General features: G+C 41.0%; 1 protein-coding gene across 4 annotated transcripts in view; it reads right to left on the reverse strand.

Annotated features, from left to right (window-relative positions):
* Positions 1–25,911, reverse strand: part of DIAPH3 (diaphanous related formin 3) — a 682,618-nt gene that overhangs the window by 278,163 nt on the left and 378,544 nt on the right. For all 4 annotated transcript variants that reach the window (XM_044286187.1, XM_044286189.1, XM_044286188.1 and 1 more), the window contains one exon: positions 16,809–16,938. In XM_044286187.1, coding sequence (XP_044142122.1) covers positions 16,809–16,938 — 130 coding nt within the window. The remainder of the gene's footprint in view (positions 1–16,808; positions 16,939–25,911) is intronic.

Genomic DNA, 25,911 nt, shown 5'->3' on the forward strand with positions numbered 1-25,911 from the left:
CGCCCCCCTCACAGACACACCCCTGCCACGCCCCCACCCACAAGCCCCGCCTCTTAACTCCGGAAAGCGCGCGCTCCCTCACACTGCACACTACACGCGCAGCAAGCACAACAGCGCCGCAACAGCAGGACACTCTCCAGCAATCCCCATCAGGTAAACACCGATCCTCCTCCGATGCCAGCAGCCACTACAACACCAGAACACTGGCCACAAACAGCATCCAGATGCCCCATTATTAGGTTACCTATACCTTCCATCACTATAGATCAAACTTCTACACCAATGCTGACCACAAGGTATAGAAGCAGATAACTATATGACGTGGCAACAAGCCAACAATACATGTTCATGTTGTGTGCTGTTGGGATTGTGTGTGTGCATGTGTGTATGTATGTGTATATATATGTGTATATGTATATATATGTGTATATGTGTGTATGTGTGTATGTATGTATATATATATATGTATATGCATGTATTTATGGGCGGGTGTGTGTGTGTATACACATGCATATGCTATATACTTTCAACTGATTGCTCACAACCACAGACACACAGCTCCTCACACACCAATCAACAAGTAAACAACAATAAAACCCCAACACAAAATGAAATATACTACCCAAAAAAAAGTTCAATTCATTTTACCCACCAAACCTCACCAAACATTATTTACATTTTAACCTTATATTCATTCTAATTTTATTTCCATATTATCCCCACCACCTTCGTTCATTGACCACATTAACGCTGACTAGCATTCCTTCTGAAAGGGACCTCCAGGAGAGGGCACCAGCGGGCTCACGTTGCCAAGGATACAGGTACTGCAGGCATTCCGTCTCACTACTAAACACTCATGTACAGTACAACTTCCAGTTTCAAACAAGAGAACAGCAAAGTCTAGCAACCCTATCCAGACGATAGCATTTTACTTTGAGTTAAAACTCTCAAATAATTGAGATAACATATTATCATTCTCTCTTCATCTACACTCTAAACCATGTACCTTTACCTATCTGTTCTTGCGTACATATAGACCCGTACACAACCAGGAAACAGTCCCATATAGCTATATATACCCCAAACAGGGTCTGTGTCAGCTTTTTATTTTATTTATTTTATTTTTTAGATCTATAACCCATTTTATCCCATATCCTTTAGCCATTTTTTATCTATTTTCTATATTTCTTTTTTATCCTCTATTTTATCACTTGTGTAAATAATCATTCAGCCAAAACACTGAACCAATCTATTACTTATGGATACATATTACGTTTATGCTTGTGTTTATGTTTATGTTTTCGTCTTCATCCATTGATCCATCCACGCATCTAAACAATTTTCTATATACAGATATAAATGCGTGTATGTGTGCTTGTACGCACGTATGTACACACACAGTTTCAGCTACTGTTCAATTAATATTAATATGAATTTTTGTATATTTATACTTTTACATTATCTACACCTTTAATTCACTACAGACCGCTGTAACAACCATATATGTTTTTTTAGACTTGATAAAGGGGTCCTGAGTACCCCGAAACGCGTAGTCTTTTCAAAATAAAAAATTCTCGTATCCAAGCTCGGGTTGTGATTTGCGCCATAAGTCCATTGGCTCGCCGCACGTATCCAGTGCAGACGAGATCTTTTATATTCCAATACCCACCCAAGTGGCGGTCTGGCCCCCGCCCAGGGTTACTTCGGACACCATCCGGCAGCACCAACCCAGACAACCTCAACTCTTCAAACTTCCCTCCACCAAGGTTGCACCACAATCAGTGCAAACCAAACCAGGTGAGTAACTCCACTCATCTTGGTTAGGGGGAAGGGACATCTATCTGTTTACCCTCACCTATGAGCGCCTTCTCTCCTCTCTTGGCCATCTGATCACTCTAAAACCGTGGGACTGACATGGGCGAGGACAGACCGGCAGGCCCGTCCCATTCCTTATTTTCTAGGCCTGGTTTAGGTGTAGAAAATGGTCTAAATGTAAGACAGCTAGGAAGCTTTCTTACATTTAGAACTGGCGCTGGAATTATGGAGAGGCCTGTGCCTCTTTACAACTTTGGCGAATCTTCCACCGGCATAGGGCTTTATTAAGACTGGCATCTAAAACGCAGGTCTTAAAAAATGACCCCCTATGTGTATTTTTTTATGTAGCTTTTAACGGCTATGGAATAAAATGTATTTAATATAAAAAGACTGCATTTTTAATTTATGTTTTATTTTATTAATACCTTAACAGGATTTTAGGAATTTTGATAATTATTTTACATAATAATAATAATCATAATTAGAGATGAGCCAATTTCCTTTAGAGGCATTCCGTTATTCATTCAGTCATAATATAAGTCTATGGGCTGCAAAACGGATCCGTTCTGTTTCCGTTATGCAGGGGAGTCCTCTCATGCATAACAGAAACAGGACGGATCCGTTTTGCAGCCTATAGACTTCTAATATGACGGAATGAATAACGGAATGCCTCTAAAAGGCATTTCGTTATGCATTCCATTATAGAATTGCGTTATGGTCTGTGGTAATGGAATCCATAACACAATTCACCTTTTACCAGTAAACAAAGAGTGAACGAATTTCATAACCTGAAAGTTGCTCATCTCTAATACTAATACACACATAGGCACCAAAGTAAACCCTACACATAGGTATCCTGGACAGCCCTAGCGTCCTTCCACAAAACTTGTTCTGCCTACCTATGAAAAATATGGGAATAGAATGTCTTTTCCTCTTGTATATGACACAATCAGCTTTCTCTGATCTACAGCATTAGACCTCTTGCCCACGACCGTATGTTTTTTTTCAGTATTTTGCGGTCTGCAAAAAAATAAAAACGGATCCACAAAAAATATGGATGACATCTGTGTGCATTCCGTTTTTTGCGGAACTGAAGAGCTGGCCCCTGATAGAACAGTACTATCCTTGTCTGTTATGCGGACAATAGTAGGACAAGTTCTATCTTTGAACAGAACGGAAATACGGAAAGGGAAGGCATATGGAGTACCTTCCCTTTTTTTGCGGATTCATTGAAATGAATGGTTCCATATAAGGTCCGTATACGGAACACAAAAAAACAGAATGGGAAAAAAAAATGTTAGTGTGCAAGAGGACTAAGGCAGGGAACACAGAAACGTAGCATCTATAAAGACCTCTGCCTGCACTGTACTATTAAAGGCAATGTCCAGGAACACAAATGGAACGGCAACCAAAATAGTAATAATATTTTCATTGGTTTACCGTTTTCTATTAACAGGTCTGATCACGGTTTATTATTGGTTTATTTTCCACATGGGAAAGTTGTCCTTTATGAATGGGGTTAGTTGTAGGTTCTTCTTGGTGGATTTTTAGCATGTGATATTTGTGATGCCAGGGAGGAGTTGCTCACGGGATTTACCATTACCTCCAGGGGTATCCTGAAGGTGACTGGTCAATTTAAACACGCAACTAATTTAATTGCAAGTATCCTACCCGCCATTCCTTTTGAAGCAACTTCAATTCTTGACATTGCAAATTGCAAATTGAATGCCTTTCACGGTGATATATCCTCTTTATGTTTTAAGTCTTCAGTAACTGACAGTGACATACCTTACCAAAAGGAGTGTAGACAAATTATGCATTGCACAAAAGTAAAACATGCCAAAAGCTATACCAATGTGCAGGGCCGGCGTCAGAACCCGGCATACCCAGGCAAGTGCTGGGGCCCACGGTAAGTTTGGGGGCCCACTCATTTCCACGGCGCGGCGGCGGCCCCTTTAAAACTTAAACATACAACTTCATTCATGCTGCGCAGCGCCCGCCGCGCGGCCCCTCTCTCACATGATCGTCTGTGTGCCGTGCGGCGCAAGTACTAGTTTCCACAGCAGCGCACGCCGCACAGGCACAGATCTGAGTCTGACTCACTGTAAGCCCGCCCTCAGCCAGCAGCAGGACTCGTCTCGGCGCAGCTACAGAAGACAGGACGCATAGCCGAGCCCAGAGGACACCTGGCGCCCAGGCAGGGCAGCCCAGAGGAAACCTGAAGCTGAATGCACGGCGTCATAGCAGCCAATGACACCGTGCGCTCCTGCTCTCAGCAGGATGCCAGGCCGGGATACCACTGACCGCTCATGGCCATGGAACACGGCCGTGTGCATTCAGCCTAAAACACAATATAAACTCCTATAAGAAAATACCAGAACGCATGAAATCAATTATACAGTTTATTGGCAAAAATTCATAAGAGGAAATTTTCCTCATATGGATTTTTGCCAATAAAGTGTATTATTGATCATAATTTTCTTATAGGAGTTTATGTTTTAGGCCTCATGCACATGACCGTTGTGTGCCCATGGCTGTATTGCGGTCCGCAACGCAATACACGGACACCGGCCCATGTGCACTCTGCATCACAGATGCGGACCCAATCACAGAGATGCAGAACGAACGCATGGATCAGAACCCCATGGAAGCACTATGGAGTGCTTTCGTGGTGTTTCTGGCCGTGCCTCCGCACCCCAATAAAATAGAACTTATTACATTTTTATGCGGGGGGGCGGACGGTTAATGGACCAATTCAAGTTGAATGGGTCCGGATCCGTCCCGGCCGCTGCACGGGCGTTGCCCATGCATTGTGGACCGCAACGGATGCACAACGGCCGTGTGCATGAGGCCTAAGGGCTCTTTCATACGAACGGATGCCGTGCGGGTAATCCGCTGTGTGAAAGACAGCCAAGCCCCGCTCCAGACAGCAGAGACACAGAGCATTAACATGATTGATAATGCTCCGTGCCTCTCTGTGACATTTTTACTACAAAATCACAGTGAGATACCAGTTGTCACCATGATTTTGTAGTAAAAAGATCACAGAGAGGCAAAGAGCATTATCATTTATGTTAATGCTCCGTGTCTCTGCTGTCCGGGACGGGGCTTGGCACTCATTCACGCAGCGGATTACCTGCACAGCATCCGCTTGTATGAAAGAGCCCTTAGGCCCCTTGTAGACTAGCATTCCTCCCCCAGCGAGTCCACATCGCAGCACCCGGCCTGACCTCCCAGCGCTGCCGGGGGTCACATAGCATTATATTGATTGATCTAACCCTTAAAGTTCTGGAATGTATTGGATAACACTGGCATAATGCTGTTAGTGTCATCTAATACATTCCAGGACTGTAAGGGTTACATAGCATCATAAATCAATATAATGCTATGTGAATCCCGTCAGTGCTGAGAGGTCAGGCCGAGTGCTGCGATGCAGACTCGCTGCTGGAGGAACGCTCATCTGCAAGGGGCCTTAGCACAGGGGGGCCCACTGAGGGTTTATCGCCCACATGAACCTGGAGCCGGCCCTGCCAATGTGGTATAGGTAATATTGCACTAACCTATGGAATAATAATAATAATAATAATAATAGTAATTTGTTAGTTTATTATTATTTTCTTATTTGTATATCACCACCATACTCTGCAGTTCATGTACAATTCAAGAGACAGCACAATATTACAGGATAATAAATAAAACACTAGGCGTGAGGGCCCTGTTCGGAAGAGCATATAATCTATGAGGGAATGAGGATGACATAAAAGGTAAAGTTGATTGTTTTACAAAGTGGTCCAGTCATCTGTGTACTAAACAAAGTTGTGCAGGCCAAACTGCATGAGCTAGTGCATTGGGGATTTCTGTCAAAAGAAGGTGGTCAGTTTGGAAAAGGGGATGGGGTGGGGGGTTACTAAAGGAAGAGTCCGTTTACCAAACAAGATAAGCCTGCCTGAAAATGTGTTTTTAAGGCACGTTTGAGCTAAGGAAGTTGGGAATTAACCCGATAGTCTGGGGAAGTGAATTCAAGAGAGCAGGAAGAGCTTGAAAGATTGTTGAAGAAGGGAGTAAGAGGTTCGAATTATTGACAATGTTAATCTTACATCACTGGCTGATTGAAGAGCACGAGTAGGGTGGAAGAAGAAAATGAGGGAGGAGATGTATGGAGGTGCAGCACTGTTGAGGGCTGTGTGGACGAGAAGTTTGAACTGTATTCAGTGGTGGATAGCCAGCCAGTGATGTCACTGGCAAAGGCTAGAGGCATCGGTGTAGATGATGGCAAGATAGATGAGCCTGGCTGGTAAATTTGGAACAGACTGAAGTGGGGAGAATTCAATGAGGGGAAGACCATTTAGTAATAAGTTAAAGTAGTCAAGACGATAATTAATCAAAGCAACGACAAGAGTTTTGACCCTTTTCACCATGAGAAAAGGGCAGATTCTGGAGATGTTCTTGAGGTACAGACGATGAGAGCGTGTAAGTGATTTTATTTGGGGAACAAAGGAAAGGGATGAATCAAACATGACCGCAAGACAGTGGTTAATGATAGCACTACAGAGCAAAATTCAAGAAATATCAAGTTTAGGTGGGTTAGTAGAAGGGGAAAAGACATTCAGTCTTTGGGAGGTTCAGTTTCAGATAGAGAGAGAACATGATGTTAAAAACAGCTGCCAGACAATCACTAGTGTTTTGCAGTAAAGCAGGGGTGATGTACAGGATAACATATATAGTTTGGTGTCATCAGCTTAGAGATGGTACCGAAAACCAAATCTCCTGATAGTCTGTCCAGAATAGGCTGTGTAGAGGGAGAAGAGGATCTAAAACTGAAACTTGAGGAACCCCCAACATCAAGAGGATGAGAAGAAAAAGTAGTGCCACGAATGATACACTAAAGGAGCGGCCAGAGAGATAGATTTTTTTTAGAGTTATGAAAAAAAAAATATATATATATATATATTTTTTTTTTTCTCTGCCCCTCCCCTTCGTTTTACAAAGGGAGTGGAAAAAGTCTGCCCTGACTGAAATGTCTGACTGCTGGGATACTCAGCAGCATGTTATAAGTGTAGGACTAGAAGTCCCAGCTTTACAATGACACTGCTGATACACACAGGATTTTCTCCCTACCTGTTCTTGTGCAATGCTCTGCAGAACCACTCTAGTCTGTCAGCTCCTGTGCCCAGCATTTGTCTCCTCACTGCCTGCAGTCACTTAGTAAAGCCTTAAGCCCTAAGTCTGTGCTGCTGAAGTCTTTAAAGTTTTTCCTAAATAATCCAGGGAGAGCAATAAGCAGAAGACGGCAGTGCAGGGGGGCACGGCCAGCACAGTGACATCTTGTGTACAGACACATATCTGCTCTCAGGCTTGTGCACAAAACCTCATCAGAGCAGGTAAAGAAGCTGACACCACAGGTCATGTGACCCTCTGTGTAAGCAACTGTAGATGCATTAAGTGTATGGTAAAGCCTTTACATTTGATTAGTTAGAAACATACAAAGAACAAAAAAAAAAAAAAAACTCGGACAACCCCTCTAAGGCCAATTGAGTGGAGCATGGTGAGGAGGAGTTTGTGGTCTACCATATTAAATGCTGCAGAGATCCAGAAGAATCAGTAGAGAATAGTTGCCATTCTTTTTTGCTGATAGGAGGTCATTATACAGTTTGGTAAGGGCAGTTTATGTCAAGGGGTCAGGGATATGGTTTGCAGCAAAATAGCTTACTAAGCGAGACCAGACGAGATGTTCCGAGAGTCAGGAGTTGAAGGGGAGGTTAGAAACAGGACGGTAGTTAGCAGCAAAGGTTGGGTGAAGAAAGGTTTTTCATGTTTGAAAGAGAACGGAAAGATACCATAAGAGAGAGGGGGGCTAAATATTGCAGTTAGGTGAGTAATTACTGGGGAAAAGGACTGGATGAGGTGTGAGGGAATGGGATCACTGCTGAGGGTTGCAGGTCAAGAAGAAAAGAGAAGCATGGAGAGGAGGATCGAAGCTGGCTGGGGATTGGGAGATTATTTCCTGTCAGCTGTTACCAAGAGTTCGGTGATGGGCATGTGCACTTTAGGGCTTAGAAGTGAGTATAAAGTATCATTTTGGGCTATTTGAAAGAGGAGATTAGAGAGATGAAGTAGTTCTGCCTGGAAATGTGGAGAATCATGTTGTAGGTTTCAATAATAAATTTATAATGGAGGAAATCTACAGTTATTCATGCAGTATTCTGCACTAATTAATTGAACATATTATTAATACAATATGGTGACTGCCATATAAACAAATTCCCCCTGCCCTAAAAAGAAAACAATAACGACAGTTTCCCCCCCCCCTCCCCCCAGAGAAAAATTACATTCAATACTATATGTATCCCAAAATGAAGCCATTATTTTACAAAAACAAGCCATAATACACCTACATTTACAGGGAAATAAAAGTTATGGCTTTTCACTCTCCTGCATCTGTATTCCAATTCATCCATTTTAACATGTCTCCCATTTCCAGTTCTATGTTCATTTTTTATATAGCTTTTAAGAAAAACATCTACTTGATCAAAGTAACTCCAATTTTCATTACTTTGTCCAAAACTTGTCCAAGTAAAAATTTACTAGACTTTTACAAAACTTTATACATATATTCTAGATGATCATGTTTTAGCCAGCCAAAATGAGAACAGCTAGAGTTATTTAATGTGTTCTCGGCTATTTTAAGACTTTAAACAGTTTACAGATACAAAAAATTTTAAGCAAAATCAATGTGTAATCATTTACAAGTTTATCTGCAAAAGTTCCAAATGTATCCAACAGTGTGAGAGTTTCTACCACATATTTCCTTTCAGATATGCATGCCAGTGCTTTGAATTTATACCTAACATCGTAGTAGTTTAAGTAATGATTGCTGCTTTCCTAACTGGGGTGAAAATAAGCTTTGCATTAAGGTGGAAATGGCTTTAGGTAAATCAATGTCAATTAATAAAACTAGTATAGCAGGTAATGAACAGATGCATCTTTAAAAGGCCATAACATGGGACATATTACAATGGCACGCACAGATAAAATAATGGACAAAAACTATTTCCTTTGAAACACTAACAGCAAAGCTGCAAGTCATTACCTTTTCGTAAAGCAGTAATTTTAATGAAGCAGGTCTTTAGAACTAGTGATATGGGTTGCTCATTAGCTGAAAAGAAAAAATTCCCCCTGCTGAACTGCAGGACTATAATGACTAGGATGTTATATCCAGCAGCCAAAGGTATTTTAATACTGGAAGGAAGATGGAAAAAAACAGATTTGGTTAAACAAGAGAGCACAATAAAGATGGAAGGGGTGTGTTAAAGGGCAATTCCAAGCACATATGGACATTGTTTGGTCAATTCGGGTCCATGATCTTGTCCATAAAGTGAGTATTTTAGCAGTTCGTGATGGTGTAGTAAAGCCAATTAACCTGGTTTAAGAAGCCAACAAAAAGTGACAAACAAGCCAGACATGTATTTCGTTATTTACTGTAATCTATTCCTTCTTGTAGAGCATACAATGGGTAAATTTAGTAACCGGAAGAAGGGACAAACAGGAAGAAACACTAACCAAGGAGTGAAATTGTAAATATCCTCTCTGGAGACGGGTGGAATATTAGTAATTTAGCTACAAAAAAATGTAGAATGCAAACAAATATTATCACTAAGTTCTAGCACAACGCGCAACTATGGCTGGAAGAAGTGGAAAACAAGAAAATACAATTAGGAGGTTGCCAGGCAGGTCATTTCCTCTACTCCTCCTTGTAGCACATTTAAAGTCTAATTTAGGGACCAGATAAAGAAACTCCACCCGAGAGTAAACCTGTGAAAAGTCCTTCTGAAAATGGGTGGAATATTTCTTGTCTAGGTAAAAAGTGAAGCCAAGTACCACCACTAAAGACCCAGTACATCCCATTTAAGCCCTCTGGATGGGAGCCTTGGCTTTACAGTACCAACAGACAGAAAATGCAGTCATACTGCCCAAAGGAAGTTAAAGGTGTCATCCTGTGCTGGATTCCCCACATCCTTTCACATAAAACACCTCTATGGTTTTCATGCCACCAACAACTATATTTCAATATAAGGAGGAGCAGGTGTAACCGACCAGATCCAACCCACAATTTATTCAACTTGTGTGGAAAATGTTTTGATTTGTATATGATTGAATTGAAATAGTTAGCAAGGTGCTTTAATTTGGTATGTTCTTGATATGATAAAAAAAATATATAGTTATTTGAGATGGGGAAAAAAAGTTTTGATGTGTGATTGTGGCCACGTCTATGAGGGAAAGACCATCAGATGTTTATTTGAGTGGATCAGGGAACACTTTAACTCTATAAAGACGGGAAAAGGTTGCACCAGACTAATTCACCATGTGAGAAAGGTAAATGGAGGTAATGTGAAAGCACTGCAGTTTGCTGGGATAGAGACTGTCCCATACCCAGTTCAGGGAGGAGACAGACACCGCACCCTTTTGCAAAAAGAAGCAAAGTGGATCATTTGACCAGGAGCAACAGGTCAGCTTGGTCTGAATGACCGCAATGATTTAAATGTGTTTTTGTAATATTGTATCTCTTTGTTGTAACATGTTGATTAATAATCTCTTGTGTGCGCGGCGCCTGGTTGTTGTGGGTTACCATGGCAAACGGGGTAGAAGAGGTCAGCACGCATGGGCGTGCACCTGTAGTGGCCTGAGTAAGCGCGATCACTTGTGCGTGAAACGGCCGCCGCCACTGGTATGTGAATCTGGCTAACTGCTACCTTGCCGCATGAAGCACTTGTCTGCTTGAAATAAAGAAGCCAATGAACCATTGGCGAGTGCTGCTTATTTTTTCTTCATCTCAGTTTGCAAGATTTAATGACTATCTTTTGGATTGTGCACCACCTCGCTGGTTTTTGTTTGCAGGTATCGAGAGGCTTGTGCAGGCGCCCACCAGTGTGAACACGCAGCAGCAGTGCCACCTGTGATTCTTTTGCTGTAGACCACCCATATACCAAGGCTCCCAATCTAGGTTTACACATAGCCCCTACAATAGGAAATCAAAGAGAAAGGTTTATAACCACACCTTGGGAGAATCTGAAAGTATTCTATAGCTGTGAACACGCATCAGCAGTGCCACCTGGGATTCTTTTGCTGTTGACAAACATGTTTTTAGCTTTCATATCTATTAAACAAATGTGCTAAGTGAAAATCCTTAGCGTCTGAGCTGGGGTACTAGAAGCTAAGAGTTATGCTCTGAATCTGAAAACAATAAAAAAGTCCTTTTTCTCTAGTTTCAGACACCCCTTTAAATCCGGTCTTTTTATGACAAGTACTTATCGTTGATGGATCCTAACTAGCAGTTTTCAAGGGTACAAAAACTGTATTAAGTAGATGTGTATGAATATAAAAATAATTTAATGGCAAATTCTTACAAATTAAAATTCTCTTGCCCATTAAAGTATCATTTTAATAGCACTTTAGCATTTTTACTGTGCACAAAGAATCTAATAAACAAAGTACAGATTTGGACGCTCAGTCACTTGATGGGTATCTCCACATGAGGGAACCTCAACAGGCATTTTAAATGAATGTATAAACTATATCTTCCATGTTTCCATAAAATAAAAGGAAAATAGATGGCGCTTTGCATGTTGTAGCACTGTACCCCAAACAGATTTACACGAGACGGAGGATGAGATATTGCTGTGTATTTTACCAATTGCCATTTTACCTTGAGAAGTCCCTGCGGCGATATGACATCCCTGATACTTCATCAATTTCCTCCTCTATGGTCAGTCAGTTTAAATTAGGGATGCAATGTCTCCATCTATAGAGAAATTTTCACCGAGAGATCTCTTTTCCGCTGCTCAGATCTTGACATGTTTCTGTCTGCACAACTATTAGGAGGTAAAATTCAATGTTTTTCTTGAGTTCACATGGTCAGAGCTGTGTGATGCCTTTTTGTGTTACTTCGGCAGATTTCAAATCAGCATATTTTAAAGTCGCATACGGCCAGGATTTTATGTACCAGAATCTGCTGCTAATGTATTTGAAATTCACTGCATGTCCTCGTTTTGAGCGTACTTGCTTCCAAATGTGCCCCTTATACGGTAGGCTATGGGAGTGCATCAAAAATACAGAAAGGAAGTAATACCCACATCAATACGGATGAATTGCTGATTTAATACTGATGGCGGTTTGGATGGTCATGTGTATTCTGAAGGCAGAATGTGCACGGATTTCTATACGCTCGTGTGAAAGCAGCCTTAAAGGGGTAATCCAGTTGTTAAGCGTTATCCCCAATCTGAAGGGTAGGGGCTAACTATTAGATCAGAATCTAAAGGGAATCTGTCACCACCAATCAGGATGGGAGAAAATCCACTGGAGTCAGGGGGAAAGAGTACATCTACAAAGTGGGTTAGCTTCGGTCAGGGGTGGACTGGTCATAGACCCTACAGGGAAACTTCCCAGTGAGTTGATGCCCATGGGGCCGCATGAGCACTCTTCAAGGCCATCAGCCAGGGAAGTAATGATCTATTTTACACTCCCCGAGTAAACGCAAGGAGCATCAAGTGCTTACGCACTGTATCTGGCCGGCGGCTGTAGGTGCCCTCCTGACTTCTGAATTCAAATGTATTGCCATCCAGAGGCCACTGGAGCAGGAGTACAGAATGCGTTACCACAGTGGGGCAGCTTCTGCAGAGGCATTTTGTGCTGCTGGGGCTTTAGTTTGTGAAGCACTGTGGCATTTGGACCTGCTTGGGAAATTATTTTGTCATGCACTCTAGTATTTGGTCCTGTTGGGGCAGTATTCTTTGCCACAATATGATATTGCTAGCCCTGCCTACTGTTAATGTGGCCCCAACTACAATATGGGGCCACTTTTATTTCTCAGTCTGCCCTGGTTTCCTTTACAGGTATGTGCTGACAGACAGAGGACCTCCGCCGTACATGTACTACACTGGTGGACATGACTTAAGGATCAGTGCCGTACATGCACGGCAGGATGATCGGGCGGGTGTAGGTGCCGCGCCTGCCCGATTAGCGGCAGGGGTCCAGCAGTCACTGAAAGCCGGACCCCTGCTGCATATGTTGGCATCGGTGAAGACACCCCTCCGCATCTCCATCGGGTCCCGGCGCTGCAGTGACGGGGACCCAATGGCAGAGAAGGCAGCGCGATGATTTCAATAGGCATCGGGGCTTGACTTCGACAGAAGCCTGTGAGATCCAGCCCCTTAGGCTGGATTTCACGGGCAGGCTGTCAACATAAAAGCTGACAGCCATTGCATTACAATACAGGATGTCTTGGGTATATATTGGGTATTGCTGCGTCCGTAACACCTGGCTCTAAGAAAATATCACATGATGCACCCCCTCAACTGAACGCTGTGAAAAAAATAAAAAAAACTGTGCCAAAACAACCATTTTGTTTTGTTACCTTACATCACAAAAAGTGCAGGACCAAGCGATCAAAAAGGCATATGCCCCCCAAAATAGCACCAAACAGTCAAAGGCAAAAAATGAGCCCCTACAAAAAACAATCGGGGGAAAAAAAAAAAAAAATATTTAAAAAATTATATATATATATATATATATATATTTATTTATATATATATATATATATATAAATATAAAAAAGGAAAACAATGGCGGCACTGGAAACACAAGGAGGGTGCTATGTCCAGGGATGTAGCAGCTTACCCCGTCAATAGGAGATGAAAAAAGGACAGCACTCCGGGTAAAAGTTAGTGATGTTTTAATCACCCATGTGAAGGCAACGTTTCAGCTCATACAAGAGCCTTTCTCAAGCGAGAAAGGCTCTTGTATGAACTGAAACGTTGCCTTCACATGGGTGATTAAAACATCACTAACTTCATCTCCTGTCCTTTTTTCATCCCATATATATATATATATATATATATATATATATATATATATATATATATATATATATATATATATGGCTCTCAGAATATGGACACACTAAAACATGTTTTTTTTTTTGTTTCAAAAATGCTTTTATTGTGTTAAAATGAAAAATAAAAAAGTAGACATATAAGGTATTGCCATGACTTAAATCCTCAGGTGAACAATGTTAAAAAAAAAAAAAAAAAAAAAAAAAAAAAAAGTCAAAAAAGCTATTTTTGTCACCTTACATCACAAAAAGCGTAATACCATGCGATCAAAAAGTCATATGCACTATAAAATACCAATCAAACCGTCATCTCATCCTGAAAAGAATGAGACCCCTACATAAGACAGTCGCCCCCAAAAAAATTATAAATAAATAAAAATATGGCTTTTAGAATATGGAGACACAATTTTTTTTTTTTTAAATTGTCATATTTGGTATTGTCGCGTCTGTAGCAACCTGCTCTATAAAAATAGCACAAGTTAGTCAGATGAACACTGTAAAAAACAAAAAAATCGTGCCAATACAGCTTTTTTTTTGTTACCTTGTTACCTTCATATGTACCCTAAAATAGTACCAACAAAACCGCCACCCTATCTCGTAGTTTCCAAAATGGTGCATCAGGGGGTCTTCAAGTGTGACATGGCAACTTAAAATTGCCCCAGTGAAAATCTGCATTCCAAAAACAACATGGCGTTCCTTTTCTTCTGCGCCCTGCCATGTGCCCGTACAGCAGTTTACAACCAGATATGGGGTGTCACGAGAAAACAATCTCAGAACGGCTTGGATAAGTAAAAGTGTTCCAAAGTTATTACCAGTTAAAGTGACATGTCAAATTTTAAAAAAACTGACTGGTCCTTAAGGTGAAATTTGGCAGGGCCCTGAAAGGGTTAAAATGTGTTTAGATCACAAGTAGTCCTCATGAGAAACATACATAATATGTAGACAAGGGCTGCCTGGATCTGGCTATCAGATCCTCCTGAGACTTTCAGCCTTGGGCACGTCTGCTATGTGTGTCAGAAAAATCATTGGTTCGGTTCCAAAGGATTGTGTTAACTAATATGGTTTTGTAACTGGAGGCTTTTTAGTTAAAAAAAAAAAAATATATATATATATATACTGCATTATTTTCGACTGGTGATCATTTAGCGCCATACAGAGTAATCACCGGTACTGTACATGTTTGCCCATTCGTTGGCAGATCAAGGGGCATGTTAACAAGCAGCAATGATCTAAAAAAACACAATTTGGTAGTGTAAAAGGGCCTTAAAGGGGTTGTGTCACTTCAGCAAATGGCATTTATCATCTAGAGAAAGCTAATACAAGACAATAATGTATTGTGATTGTCCATATTGCTTCCTTTGCTGGCTTGATTCATTTTTCCATCACATTACACACTGCTTGTTTCTATGGTTATGACCACCCTGTGAACCAGCAGTGGTGGTCATGACTGCACACTGTAGTAAAACGTGCCAGTCTATGCTATATGGAAATGAGCAGTGTATAATGAAATCCAGCCGGCAAAGGAAACAAAATGGACAATGGCAATACATTAGTATAGTAAGTGCCTTGTATTAACTTTCTCATCATGATAAATGCCTCTTGCTGAAGTGGGACCACCCCTTTAAAGGAAATTTGTCACCAAAATTTTTATCTGCCAGTTAAAACCAGACAGTAACAAATCTTTTTCTTCTAATCTATTTTATTTTCTGATCACAGATTTTTTTCTAATTCTATTTCCTAAACATGATAATGAAGGTGGCCATCTTGCCTCAGTTGTTCTTAAAAGCATTGACAAAGCATTAAAAAAAATTGCTTTACGGCAGCACCATGGTCCATAGACACAATGGTCAGGAGGGTATCTCACTGACTTCTATGGGAGAGCTTTCTAAGAAATGTGACCTGTGCAGAGGTCATTGTACAAGGAAATGATAGATTTGTAGATTGTAAGCCCTCACAGGCAGGGCCCTCTCTCCTTCTGTACCAGTTTGTAGCTCGTCTTGTTTATGCTTAGTGCAGTTGTCTGTATTATGTATGTATACCCCTTTTCATATGTACAGCGCTATGGAATGAATGGCCCTTTAATAATAATACTGACTGACAGTCACCTATTTTGAATGGTGGACCCTGTCTTATCTATACACAGAAGTGATATCATTACAGGCAGGATTAGAATGACCGATAAGCAGATAACTAAAATAAAGTGCAATAAAGAAGTGGTGCCTACTATTAGTCCTAGTGGCCAGTGCAAAAACTGCAGGATTTTATGGTTTTTGTTTAAATATAAATATTGAAATGGGAAATTAAAAATAAATCAAATATCCATTAAAAATAAGTCAAACATAAAAACATAAACTAAAGAATAGGTCATTTTCTGATGACACATTCTCTTTAAGATAAATGCGGTTTATGAAGCTAATCAGGCTTTGTAATGAACTAAAAAAATTGATTCAGATATAGCAGAATTTTATACCACAGAAAAAAACTTTGCATGTGGATTGGCTGCAGATATCACCCTGTTAAGGGCTCTTTCAATGCTATTTATTCCCGTTCTTCTGCTCCATTATAAAAGCAGTAGAACGGAAACAACAGATGTGCAAGATCTGGCACATAACTGACCGGAAAGGAACCTAACCTTCCATTGACTATAATGGGATCCATTAGTTTTCCATTCGGGAGAACGTTTTTTAAATAGAGAAAAAGGTTCTGCAGGCAGGCGTTTTCTCTCAAGTACTTTGGATGGACTCTGACAGAAGCGCCAAACAGAGCCTCTGAAGCAGATGCAAACATAGTCTAAAGGGTACATTGCACAGTAATTCTGTGTCAGGGAGACAGCAGTCCCACATCCATTTCTGAACGCTAGATATAAAAGCCTCTGCAGGCGTCTCATCCAAATGTCTGTTTTGCAAAAAGATAAACTATGTCTATGCAGACCAGGTGCCCACTGAAGTCAGTGACGTAAAAAAAAAAAAAAAAAAAATGCTGCCGTCACATGGACTACATCCATATTTTACAGTTTGCGAACGTCAAAATGGACATAGTCCAAATTCAGACCATCCGCTTCTAACATCATGCTAAAGTATAGGATCTCTATAACCACAATACACACCTCTACTTGCTTTGTCTACAGTCTGTATATCCTCCACAAATGCCTGGACCTCAGGGAACCTCTTTTCACATAATCCAGACAGAAAGTGAAGGAGTGTTGTTGACTGGTCTACTGATTTTGTGTCTTTTAGCTGAAAGAAAAAATAAAGACAACCATAATTATGTTCTGATAAGGGACTTAATCAATACAAACTATGTGGCATATTTCTTTAGACCGGCATTTTAGATGCTGGTCTTAATAAAGCCCTATAGCTGGCGGTAGATGCGGCAGATATATTAACAGCTGCCGGCCTCTTCATAACTTTGGTGGATCTTCTGCCAGTTCTAAATGTAAGGCGGCTTCCGAGTTGTCTTACCTTCTTCTACGCCCTTTCCCCATCCACAATTTTAGACCTGGTGTGAGCAGGAAAAAGTCACAGAATGTGGCGCAACTAAACATTGCACAGCAATCTGCGCCTGAAACACGCATAATTTAAGCGTATTTCAAATTGATAAATGACCTCCTATGCGAACAAAGGGGAAATTATGGTCATACACTTTGTACATACAGGTGAAACTCGAAAAATTTGAATATCGTGCAAAAGTCCATTTATTTCAGTAATGAAAATTAAAAGGAATTTCATTAATGCAGCTTAAAATTTGAATTTTGAGAAAAGGTTCAATATTCTAGGTGCAAAGTGTCAGACTCTAGTCATCTAATTAATCCATACCCCCTGAGCAAAGGGTACCGGAGATTGTGACTTTGGGGTTTCATAAGCTGTAAGCCATAATCATCCAAATTATACCAAATAAGGGCTTGAAATATCTCACTTTGCATGTAATGAGTCTATCTCATATATTAGTTTCACCTTTTAAGTTGCATTACTGAAATAAATGTTCACCTCTATGAATATTAAACACAAACACAATTTTACAATAAATTTCATAGAAGGAAAAAATTACATAGCTGCCCCAAAAAGGAGCAAAACCAGCCACAAGCTTGACCCGCACAATACACACCCGCACAATATAAATCCCGTTTTAATTTGAGCATGAAAAGGCAGAGATATTGGAGGCACATGTTTGTCTTAAACTATGCGAGTTACTCAGAAATATCATCCCAAAATTGCTGAACTTTCCAATTTAGAGGTGGAAAAGACAAAATATGCACCGTGCATTGGAACTCAAAGGGTACTTTAGAGGAGAGAAAAGATGATTTATACAGAACAGCAGTTGATTGAAAAGCGGGCAAGTTCTTTCACAAAGCTTTCATAATATATATCGAGGGGTTCTGACAGAGGTGACCATACTTTTTTTGTTAAGTGACAACTTCCAACAGAACTCAGAGAAAAGCAATGTGCCTTGTAGCTGCAGTAACACAGATAAAAGCCTTTTCTCAACAGCCTGATAAAAATGAACAAATCTGCAAAGCGCAAAAGTTCAAATTATAATGAAGTGGATGGGTTTTATACTCTGTGAACATTCTACCTTTTATATTTTGTAAGCTTGTGATGGACCATAGCTATTGTGGGGCTGTTAATGAGGAAGATGTCAGCAATGGGCCACCAAGCATGTCATCCCACTGAGATAATATGGGTATTAAAAGATGTGTGTGTTCTCACGGAAAACCTGTTCTAAAACATTTTTTTTTTTAAACTTTATCATTGCAAATTATGACAAAAGGGAGTCCTCTGGAAAAAGAACATATCAGGCAGCTTAAAACTTTGTTTCATACATAGCTTCATTAATAGAATATAAAAAACCTTGCTGTAAACCTCCATTTCATGTACCGCATATACCAGAATTTTATAGTTCAATTACAGTAGAAGTCTATCGCTTAAAAGAAAACCTCAGGGGATGGACAAGAAAAAGGTTTCCCATGGGAAAGATTCGCTAATGATTATCATAGGCTCCCCACTGTAGGTTTCCAGAGATGTCAAGCTTATGGGTGCACAATACTGGACATGCTTAATACAAGACCTTCATCATGCTAATATTTTTCAAAGATTTGAGATGGTGAGATGGTGTTGAACACGTGTTACTTGGGCACACCAGAAGAAGTGGATCCCGAGTGGTCAACATCCATGGAAAGCAGCATTGTAAACTTTATCACCGTACATGCAGGACATGCCGGCCAAGTAGTTTATTTGTGAGGCAATAGATTTAGATTGACTTAATTTCCACTCACAAAATCCAGATTGCCATAAATACAGCTGGTCGTTTTCTGAGGTATAACTAGAATATGGGTTTGGCTTCATGGCGATCTTGGAGGGATCACAGAGTAGTGGTAACACAGAAATGAATGTCATCACAGCGACCAAATAAATCCAGCAATTCTCAAGTTGCGGCAATGTGTGAGTAGCACCGAGACCAGATTTATTTCTATGCCGACACCGCGGCACTGTTATCACTGGGCGAGACCAAGATTGGCGTGTAGCCGAACCTAAATTGTGAGGACTTTGTATTACTTTGTTGCCTAATATACTGCAAAGGCACTTGAAATTGGATCAACTTTGTAAAGGTATGTTCAGAAAGCCTTTTAGGAACGTCCACGTTAGTTAATAACAGCTCTATATCATTGTATCTTCAAGGATGGAATCATTTGAAACTTTAATATCTCTGCATAGACATAAAGGCCTTAAGGTACTTTATGCTTTAATACTTTTTTAAAGACTTTAATCTTTCTTTACTGGACCGGTGTCAACAATATTTATATTCATACAGCAAAATGAGTGTAATAAATCAATGTAAAAAATGTAAATGCAGAATATTAAAATTTCACTAGCCTGTGGTAGTGTATTCCAGGTCCATGAATGGATATAAATAGCATGTTGAAAGAGGAACACATGCAAACCATTTCAATTTGAAATAAACATAGTAAAAACTATAGCTAGAAGAAGGAAAAAAACATTTCGTAAAAGCAAGACAAACAGACATTTACAGAAATCAAATTGTACCTTTGCACAAAATGTAAAAGGAAATCTCACATCAACGTAGTTTTCAACAAGTAAGGACACATCATTCAATTTATTTCTTAAATCATAAAAAAATATTGTACATTTTTTCATATATTTAAATCAACAGTAGGAAGGTTAGTAACATATTTTATTACAGAATAGTGCCAACTTCCCGCAGCCTGTTTCCTTTGTACTGTCAGCAGGTTCAATGTAAATGTTTAATGCTCCCCCAGCATTAAAACAATCCATCAAGAATGATACAGTAATTGGAAGACAGGGAGGAGGAGGGATATGCAGCTGCAGATTCTATATCTGGGGGACTGCATGCTGGGAGCAAGAAGAAGCAGCTGCAGGGGAAACATTTCATTCAAAAAACGCACACAGGACGACAGGAAAGAAACATATTGCTACTTAGAAATACAGTTTGGTACTTCATCTAATATACATCAACTGCTTCAAAAGTGAAATTTCTAGTAAGGATAGGTAAGACAGTAAATAAATAAACTTCTACACTGTTGGCGGGTGTAATTTATTGTAGGTCACTGAATAGAATATGACTATCTTAAAAGATTTAAAATAGTTGTGTCACGTCAGCAAGTTAATACAAGGCACTTACTAATGTATTGTGATTGTCCATATTCCCTCCTTTGCTGGATTCATTTTCCCATCACATTATACACTGCTCATATCCAGGGCTTACGGCCACCACTGCAGAATAGATACAAGGTGGTCGGGACAGAAGCTGCTGGGCATGCATGCCTAAGCACGGTCCCCGCCACCAGAAAGGCTGATGCTTTTTGCTGTTGTGTGCAACTATGTCCACCACTGCTGGGTGGTCATAACCTCTGGATATGAGTAGTGTATATTGTGATGGAAAAACGAATGAAGCCAGCAAAGGAGGCAATATGGACAAATGCCTACATTTTTTTTCGACAGTATTTAAAAGACAAAACCAGGAGTGTCTCCAAAACACATCTTTCCAATATATAAGGCTCTACTCCTAGTTTTGGCTTACAAGTAATGATGCAAAATACTGACCAAATAGTGATCACATAAAATGGAGCTTTGGCTAATTTCACACAAGCGTGTTCGGTCCGAGAAACATTCTCTGTGTGATGGCTGCATTTTCCAGACTGAACACTGATCCTCTAATCCAAAGTCACAGCATTATAATGATCTATATGTAGCCCGCTACATGTAGGTGGCCCTGGGGAATGGTGCCTTCTAAAAGTAAAATTCACCTTTACAGCAAAACGTGTAGATAAAGGAATTAAAGGAAATTGGCAAAGGAGCGGCTTCAGAATCTGCACAATTTTGCAAGAAAGGGATCTGTTGTGACAGTAAAGCAAACTTCTATGAAAATATCTGGCAAATGTGATTTCTTAGAAACTGCATTTCACATTGGTTGAAGCAATTCAAAACCGCTGGCTGTTTATGTCATTAAAAAAGTCTGGGCTGCCCAAAGACGTCAGAAGAGACGGTGTGCAGGATTTGAGCCATGTACAAGCACAGTCCTAGAAAGTCAACCAGTAGCTCACAAAAACATCTGTATTATAAGCTATACAGATTGCGCATTCTTCATTCCTGATAACTGCCTAATTGTCAAAGGAGGTGAGAGCTGCATTAACATGCAGCAATCACCTAATCTGTATGGTGATCACTTATCCCCATGAAGAGTCATTGTTTCTGTTTACACTGGTGATGCAGTGCACACCACCATTGATTTTTGGCACAAACTGAAATGATGGACCAGCATTTCTGCAAACGCTTATCCCCGATAATTGGCTTGATTATCGGTCCATGTGAAAGGACTTTTAGGCCTCATGCATACGACCGTATGTATTTTGTGGTCCGCAAAAAATGGATCCGCAAAAAATATGGATGACGTACGTGACCATTCCGCATTTTGGGGAACAGTGCATGTTACATTTTTTTGCGGACCAGAAATACGTACATAATGATACAGAATGCAGACAGAGTGACATTTTTTTTTTTTTTTTTTGCGGACCCATTGAAATGAATAGTTCCGTATACGTTCCGCAAAAAATGGAACGGACACAGAAAGAATATACGTTCGTATGCATGAGCCCTTAGGCTTGGGCTAAACCAAGATTTTAGACAACACTTTCCACTGAATTTAACCATCGAGTGCCAGCTGCAATGCATAGGATTGCATACAAAATAATTCTCTGCCTTGAACATCTGTCTACCTTCCCCAATCCTTTATTTTATTTTTATTTTTCGTGTGTGCTGTATATAATTTTATATGATCATGTTTAAACTCCTTTATGACATCTGTTGTACAAACATTTCTCTGAATTTATTTGAGGCCAGTTGGCACAAGAAGAGGTATCAAATAGTGTTAGGTTCACGCTCAAAAGAGATCACCTTACCATGGTGGATGGGCATAAAAGATTTTGATCACAATACGTTTGCTAATTGCCTTTCATTTATATAGTGATTATAGCATTATTTCCTATATTCAGTGTTTGCAGAGTGCATTTGCATTGAGTGTGTATTTCAGCCATGGAAACATTCGGGATGTTTTAACTTTGGTTTTTGTTTCTGCAGTAAAGACTTAGCTTTAAACATGGTGCTCTCTCTGGAGCTAAATGAGCACCATAGTCGGCAGTGCTTGAGACAACTTTGACCATAGACATTTAAACCCTCAGATGTGGTGCCAATTGTGATAAAGGCATCTAAGCAGGAGAGAGGAGGTTTCCTCAGGTGACAAAATTAGGCCGCACAAGCTTTTCGGTTCCCATGGGACATCTCAAGGCTCCCAGGTCTGCTGTAGTAAAGTTCATATTTAGCACTGAATGATAGAAAGAAATATCACAGCTCATCTTGCAAAAAAGAAATATAAAAGGTTATGGGTGTCAGAATATTGTGATGACGTCTTGATTATTCTGCATGACACAGCGATAAATTTGGTATCTCTGCAATCATCTGACCTAAAGAATAATGGTAAACCAGTAACAACAAAAGCAGTAAAACAAAGGAAAAATAGAATTTTTCTCATTCATCACTGTTAATATTTTATTTCTCGCTTCCAAATATAAAGTTTGGAATATTAAATGGAGCCAATATAAAGTACAACGTGCAAAAAAACAAAAAAAACAAGCCTTTATATGTCTATGTGAAGGAAGGAGAAAAAAATAAAAAATAAAAAATAAAAATCTAAATAAATTAAAGAATAAAAATTGTTTATAGCTGCAAAGTGTTAAAGGGGTTGTCTTATCAAGGACAATGGGGGCATGCGTGGTACGCTCCCGTTCACTCTGCGGAGTCGGCTTGGTGGTGGTTGGATCTGAGTCCTTCAGCTTATGGTGCTCCGTTCTCAATATAGGTGGGGGACCCAGCGGTGGGACCCGCAACTATAAGACAATAAAGGCATATCCTAGCAATATTCCCCCATTGTCCATGATGAGACAACCCCATTAAGTGTTTTATGCACCATGTGAACCTAAAATACAAACATGAAGCGGTTAACCCATAGGATATCAGCGCCGTACATGTACGGTGCTGGAAACTGGGACAGAAATCCCAGCGCCGTACAGCTACAACGCGCTGGTACACAAAAACAAGATTATATCCAGTTCAAAAATTATTTCACTGTGTGAAACTTAACAAAAATAAAAATGATAGACATATTAGGTATCGACATGTCCATAACAACCAGCTCTATAAAAGTATCACATTATATGCCCCCTCAGGTGAATTCTATAATAAAAAATAAAAACTATGCCAAAAGAGACATTTTTTTCACTTTGCCTCACAAAAAGTGTAATACCAAGTGATCAAAATCTTATGTACCCCAGAATAGTACCAATCAAACCATCAGCTCATCCTGCAAAAAATGAGCCCCCACATAAGACAATCACTTAAAAAATAAAAACCAATGACACCCATAAACCAATCCATCAAAATCTGCGCTGCAAAAGCCATATGACACTCCTTCCATTCTGAGTCCTGCCATGTGCCCCTACAGCTGTTTACCACCACTTATTGGGCATTGCCGTATTCAGGAGAAAATAAGTAACAAATTATAGGGTGCTTTTTCTCCTGTTACCCCTTGTGAAAATGAAAAATTTGGAGCTAAAGTAAACAAAACTTTTCATTTTTACAGCCAATTGTTTCCAAATTCCGTAAAATGTTTAGGGGGGTGAAGGTGCTCAGTACCCCCCTTAAGGACTCAGAGCGTACCGGTACGTCCTAACTTTAAATCGGGATTCTGGTGCTGCGGGGGTTAATCGAAACGGGATGCCGGCTGACATCATTCAGCCGGCATCCTGTAACAAAGCAAAGGGGGGGGGGTGTCATTTGACCCGCCCGTATCGGCGATCGCAGAAAACGGCAGGTCAATTCAGACCTGCGGTTTTCTGCGTCTCCAGTCCATTCGGGTCTCTGGTGACCCGATGAATCGGAAAAAGACTGCGATCGGTGGCGTGATTATACACCACCAATCGCAGTACGAAGATTTGGAGAGGCGGTGCTGGCCCTGGTGCTGAACGCCGCTGTCCAGAGTGCTGATTGGTGCAGGGGAGAGGGGCGCGAGATTCAAACTTCCTGCTCTTCTCTCTCCCCTCCTCTTCCTGTTCTGCACGAGCACCCGGCAGCACCGTCCCCCTAATCGCCATACATCACCCTCCTGCACTCATTGCCATCCAGGTACGTTAGGGTCAGTGAGGGAGAGGCACCGTTAGGCAGGGAAAGAAGGGAAAAGTTAGTTAGGAAAAAAATAAATAAAAATTATCTAAAACTTTCTGTGTTCCATCTCTCAGACCCCAGACCCCCCCCCCCTGCCAATTGTCAGGCAATACTGGAGTGGGGACATCCTATACCAGACCCCTCATGACACGCACCCGGTTTGAGGCCATCCGGAAATTTCTGCATTATTCCGATAATGTAGCATGTCTCCCCCGAGGTGATCCCGCCTATGACCGTCTGTATAAGATAGGGCCGGTCATCGATCACTTTGGGGCCAAATTCATGGAGGCCTACGTACCTGGAAGGGAGGTCGCGGTTGATGAGTCTCTCGTTGCGTTCAAGGGGAGACTGTTTCCACCAATATATTCCCACAAAGCGGGCGAGGTATGGCGTGAAGCTATACAAAATTTGTGAGAGTACCTCAGGATACACTTACAAATTTCGTGTGTACGAGTGGCGAGATTCCCGTATTCAACCCCCAGAATGTCCCCCCACTCTGGGTGCGTCATATAGAAGAAACCGCAGCACTCTCCTGTCTTCAATTCAGTGGAATTTATTTCACCAGCAAAAAAAAAAATGCATTTTTTTTTTTTTTTGCTGGTGAAATAAATTCCACTGAATTGAAGACAGGAGAGTGCTGCGGTTTCTTCTATATGACGCATCCAAGGGGGAACTTCCGACTGGCTCCCAACACGGCTGGCACCACCACAAGGTAAGACTTTAATTTTTCGTTGTGCTGCTATACGCATTTTTTCCTATGATCCCCCACTCTGGGTGTTAGCGGGAAACTCGTGTGGGACCTTATGTACCCACTGCTGGATAATGGTTACCACTTGTACGTGGATAACTTTTATACCAGCATTCCCTTGTTCATGTCCCTTGCCGCCAGATCCACGTTCGCTTGTGGGACCGTGCGGAAAAATCAACGCAGCCTCCCTGCCTACCCCCTCCAGGTACCTATCCCCAGGGGTGAGACCCGTGCCCTTACCAGTGGAAACCTGTTGCTGGTCAGGTATAAGGACAAGAGGGATGTCCTTATGCTGTCCACAATCCACGGTAACGGCACCACCCCGTCTCTGTGCGAGGTACCGCGGCAACGGTCCTCAAGCCCGATTGCATCGTCGACTACAATTGGTATATGGGAGGAGTTTATTTCTCTGATCAAGTCCTCAAGCCATATAACGCCATGTGCAAAACCCGGGCATGGTACAAAAAAGTTGCGGTCTACTTGGTGCAGGTTGCCATGTACAACTCTTTTGTACTATCCCGAAGCGCTGGCAGCACAGGGACATTCCTCCAGTTCTATGAGGCAGTCCTCAAGGCCCTGATCTTTTCGGACCGGGAAAGAGCAGGCCGGAGTACCTCAGGAACTGGAGGCGCCCGGATCGTCCCTGGCCAACACTTTCCAGGTGTGGTCCCACATACTGGAAAGAAGGGACGAACCCAAAAAAAGTGCAG

Source organism: Bufo gargarizans, chromosome 3 (assembly GCF_014858855.1).
Source record: "Bufo gargarizans isolate SCDJY-AF-19 chromosome 3, ASM1485885v1, whole genome shotgun sequence".
Classification (NCBI taxonomy): Eukaryota; Metazoa; Chordata; class Amphibia; order Anura; family Bufonidae; genus Bufo; species Bufo gargarizans.